Source organism: Zingiber officinale, chromosome 10A, assembly GCF_018446385.1.
Source record: "Zingiber officinale cultivar Zhangliang chromosome 10A, Zo_v1.1, whole genome shotgun sequence".
NCBI lineage: Eukaryota > Viridiplantae > Streptophyta > Magnoliopsida > Zingiberales > Zingiberaceae > Zingiber > Zingiber officinale.
The window spans coordinates 71,591,667-71,596,718 of NC_056004.1; the positions used below are offsets into that span (position 1 = coordinate 71,591,667).

The 5,052-nt window shown below is 35.9% G+C and overlaps 1 protein-coding gene across 1 annotated transcript; it reads left to right on the forward strand.

The window, feature by feature from the left end:
* Positions 1-664: 664 nt before the first annotated feature.
* LOC122026700 (agamous-like MADS-box protein AGL11) lies at positions 665-3,474 on the forward strand. The gene is made up of 3 exons (XM_042585428.1): positions 665-970; positions 2,582-2,701; positions 3,427-3,474. Exons 1-3 carry the CDS (start codon positions 665-667, stop codon positions 3,472-3,474), a joined length of 474 nt encoding a protein of 157 aa, XP_042441362.1.
* The last annotated feature ends 1,578 nt before the right edge of the window (positions 3,475-5,052 follow it).

The window sequence follows — 5,052 nt, forward strand, 5'->3', positions numbered from 1 at the left end:
AAGGAGCTTATCAAGTAATAATCCAACACTACAACAAAAACCCTCATAGACATCGGTGGAACAACAACGGTTTTAAGCAAAAATCAATGTCTTTGAGTATTTTACACCGATTTTTCTAAAAATCGGTGTCTATGAGCGCAGATTTTCGTTCATAGACATTAATTTTTTTAGCTGATGTCTATGAGCGCCTTTTTTTCATTAATAGACACCGATTTTAACATCGGTTTTTAAAACCCGATGTCTATGATAAATAAAATAATTTAATTTTCCCCCCAATACTTAGCCAAAATTTGTAACACTTCACTCTTCCCTCCAAACCTAAACCTATATCGCGCCATCCTTCCCCTTCCTAGATCGACGCCCCTTCCTCTCCCGATCAGGATTAACACATGACTCCCTTGCTTCTCCTTCCAACCACACCGCATCTCCTCCAACTCCTCGCTTTGGGTGAGAAGAGGCTACCTGTGTGGCTTGGAGTCGTCGCCGAGTCGCTAGAAGTCGCCCTCCTCCATTCTTTCTCGATCCCATATCTGGTAACCTCGATTCCTCATCTCCTTCTCCCGATCTGATCCCTCCTTGTCGATCCTCATGTTGCCATGACTGATCGGAGCTCCTTACTGGTTGATTTTGCTGCTCGGTCGACATGGTGAGGGGGAAGACGCAGATGAGGAGGATAGAGAACCTGGCCAACCGGCAAGTGACCTTTTCCAAGCACCGGAGAGGCCTTCTGAAGAAGGCCTTTGAGCTCTCCGTGCTCTGCGATGCTGAGATCGGCCTCATCATCTTTTCAGCCCGTGGGAAGCTCTACAAATTTGCCAGCTCCAGGTCGACCCTCCTCCTCCTCTCTCCCTCTCTCTCTCCATCTCCTCTTCCTGCTGTTCGATTTAGTTTCTTTTTAGCTCGCTCTTGTTCAATAGCTATTTCCATTGAGATTTCTTCGTTTGGCCATCCACTTGCTAATTTTGTCATGGTTTTGATTTTCTTTTTAAGGTTGTCTAGTTTTTTTTCTGTTTGTTTGCTCTTTTTTACTTCTCCACAGCTTACTAGATCGATGAATATAGTGAAGTTTTACTTTTTTCATGAAAATAATTTATGTTTGTTTGCTCTTGCTGCCAACATCCTCCGCAAGCTTCGCAAGTAGCACCCTCGAAGTATTCTTTGTTCTCGTTCTACTTCTACTATTCCATTGTCCCCCTTTCCTCTTGATTTCTAGCCTTGTAATCTACTTCTACTCTTCTTTTTGCCCTTTTTACCCCTTTCCTTTGATTGCCAATCACTCTTCAAAGAATTGAAAGTATATTAGAACAGATTATCGATTCACTCCTCAGCTGCTCAGCTTGCTTTCACGGTGAGCAAGAGGAAAGATTAATTTTGCCATAAGAAATAATCAATATTGATTTTAGAAAGTTAAAATGAAGTTAAAATATCATAAATCGGTTAATTTAGTTTTTGATAAAATTAATCCATATTTGTTCGGTTTAGTTTATTTGATGTTTATCCTAAAATTCAATCAGTTAATTCAAATAAATTTAATTTATTCTTTTTTTTCCTGCGATAGGCAAGAGCAGGTGTAATTGTTTTACCTGTACAACCCAAGAGAGCTAAAGGATGCATGCAGTCATGTCACACCGTATGGATACACAGCTGGAATTAATTAAACAAAATATACTTTGTTTACACTTTGAACATGCTAGCTTTTATCTTAACTACATATCTAAGTTCTTCAACATAATGTTGCCTTGGCCTTGAGGTAGGCTCCACGAGAATGTACAAGATAATTATTGAACTATCATTACTTTGTAGGTTCATGCATGACTAAAATTTGCTCATGCTGTTATAGCTAGCACTATAGATTGCTTATCGTCAGATTAGTCAATATAGTCAATCGACTAATCTAGCAGTTCTAGTCCAATGACTTTGTATTTCTAGGAAGTCAGGATTTCACTTGAAGCGTGATCAGTTATATCACCTATGTATAACCTTAGTGTTCTCACCATCTCTTCACTGCTATAGGACAGTCATTTCATGATGTTTGCTTGTGCAGAAACTACTGAATCAGTCATATCACCTATGTATAAGCTATTCATTTTCTTGGAATTATTTACCAAAGACTTGATGGATGTTTCTATCTTCTAATATGTAAATTTGTTGTTTTGTGATGCGACGTTAGCTAAGTATGGAATTTTTTCCCTCTGATACCATATTAGTCCCCCCTACAATTATTGTACCAGTTCCTAATATATCATTCTTTCACATGGTCTACTTTTCATGTTTTCCATGTTTTGTGGTGGCTCTTATTTTTCAAGGAAATTTCATGTCGTTTGACAACATATAATTATAAGAGATTGTTATCATATCTAATTTAACTATCATTTCATTCTTGATGAGCCAAGGAAATCAAATCGGTTGCAAGGAATCGCAGTACAAAATCTAAGATATATAAAATTTCAGACTTATTTGATTTCATTTTTTAATTAGTCAAGACCTTGCCCAACTCTTCATCACAGCACAGTCAATTTCATTCTTGTTGTCATTGGGCAACATGAGTATTCATTGTGGTATTTTTGTATGAACTTTTCAGACTGGCAAACTGCTGAAGGAGGCAGATAAAGAAATTGGTCATCAGAAAATGATTACCTCCCTATCAAAATTTGCAGATGGCTCTCATTTTCTAACAGGTTCATCAGATAAGTTTGCCAAGGTGACAACCACTTTTATCTAGAGTTTTTTATCTCACACTTCAATTTTTTGTTTACTTCATAAATTTCATTTATCTCACACTGTTACATCTATGCCAAATTTAGAAGAATTAGTGTTGTTTGTACGTTTCGACTCCACTTTTTCTTTGTCCATTCTATCGCAATCAATAAAATCTTAGAAATATGAAAGGAGTTTTATGTGCTGGTGTATGCATAAGGTTTACTTTATTTATCCATTACCTTTCTGAGCAATTCTGGTTCTTTTCTTCTCATACTCGCCCATCAGAGTAGTCTGAGGATTGAATTTTGTTACTTAATGAGGGCATTTCTAGGATGTAGTCCTGCTACAGATAAATATCTGGAATTTCTTAAGATGACCTGGGGACAAGTTCTTGTTCTTTGTTTGGTGAATTAGTGTATTTTTCTTTGATCATATTTTTAGTGTTGCAAATTTGTTGTTTCAGAAGTTCCAGGTGCTGAAGTTTTGGTATCTGTTTATATTTTGGGTTAAGTTTCTAATATGTATATATGTATTTTGCCAAAAAAAAATCTGAAAGACATCTAAAGATTCTTGTCAAAAGTTTAGTTTTTTTCTGTAGTTGTTAATTCCTATCAAAGTTTTGACCATTGAACTATGGTAGAGGATTGATACTTATCAGCATATAAATAATATGTAATGCATTAATTGTATGTCAAATTTGTAGTATTCACTCTTTTCTTTTGCTAGATGTCAGGAAAAGTAGAGGAAGGAATCCTTTTGGCTCCTAACAGTTAATCGCAAGCTTAGTGTCATGAATAAACTGTTAATGGGAGAAAATGATCGGCTGCAAAAGCAGGTGTCTAAACTTGTTTATCAGAATGGCCATATGCGCCAGCAATTGCAAAATGTATGTATGCTTAAACTAAGCTTATCATACTTTCTGAAGTGCCTATCACAAAAAAAAAAAATGCAATGTTCTTGTTTGAATTATTTTCTTATTGTATTTGTTATCATATCTACCAAATATTTTCATCTTTTCACTCCATCTAGTACAAGAACTAAATATGTTATCTATCTGTTTCGACTTGGATAGGTAGTTCCTCACAGCTGCTGTTATTTTGGCAATCCATTATGAACAATAATGTAATTTTATGAAATATTTGTCATATTTCAATTGCAATTCTGAAAACACACACTAAACTCTGTTGTATGAAGTTTTTAATCGATCTTACTATTTGTCACTAAACATTCAGGCATCTGTGACAACAAGAAATACCAGTTGTGAGTCTGTGATTACAAGCGGTCAGTTTCACCATCAGCAAAACTTAACGGCTCAGCCTCCTCAAAGAGATGCTAATAACCCAACCAGGTAACAAGTGTGGTAAAGGATTCTACTTGGGTGAGGAATGATTTACAAAGAATCACCAATCAGTTTTCACCCTCAGGACATCAAACAAGCAGAGGTGCCCATCCAGTAATAGACACTGGGGAAGATTTAGTTAAATCTCTGCACAGAGCAAGAAGGATAACGTTGGCACCAGTAAGAAGAATATTTGTGTACTATCTATTACCTTTTGATGTTGTAAGAAGAATAGTTATGTGTAATTTGTGGATACTGACTTAATGTGCACAATATCTATTATCTTTTTATGTTGTAAGAAGAATATTTATGTGTTGGTTATATGGATATTGACTTGGTGTGTGTAGATACATCGGTGCATTTTTATTTATGATTTTCTTAGTGAATTAATAATATTAACTTAATTTTATGGTTTGCTTGGTGATAATATTGATTTTTCACTATTTCAGAAATTGAATTTGTGTCGTTAAACAATACTGATATTACATCGATTTTCCACCGCTGTAAAACCAGTGTCATTAACTAATATTACATCGGTCGTATACCGCTGCCAAAACTGGTGTTATTAACATATAATATTACATCGGTTTTACACTCGATGTCGTTAAGTGATACTACATCGGTTATAACCCGATGTCTAAAATGGCTGACCTTTTACATCGCCTTCATAGACATTGGTCGAAAATGTAATAGATGCCGGTGGAAAAATGATGTCTATGAGGGTTTTTGTTGTAGTGCAAGCAAGCCCGTGGAGCTTCACAAGCTATGATCCAAGCGAGCACAGGGAGCTTATCAAATAATGATCCGAGCAAAACTGAGGAGCTTACCAGGTTATGATATAGGCAAGCCCGAGGAGCTTAACAAGTTATGATCCAGGAAAGCCCGAAGAGCTTATCAAGTTATGATCTGGAGAACTACGCCCGGGGAGCTTACCAACCCGCAATTCTTTAAAAATTATTTTAAAAATTCTTTAAAAACTCTTTAAAATCTATTTTAAAAATTCTTTAAAAATT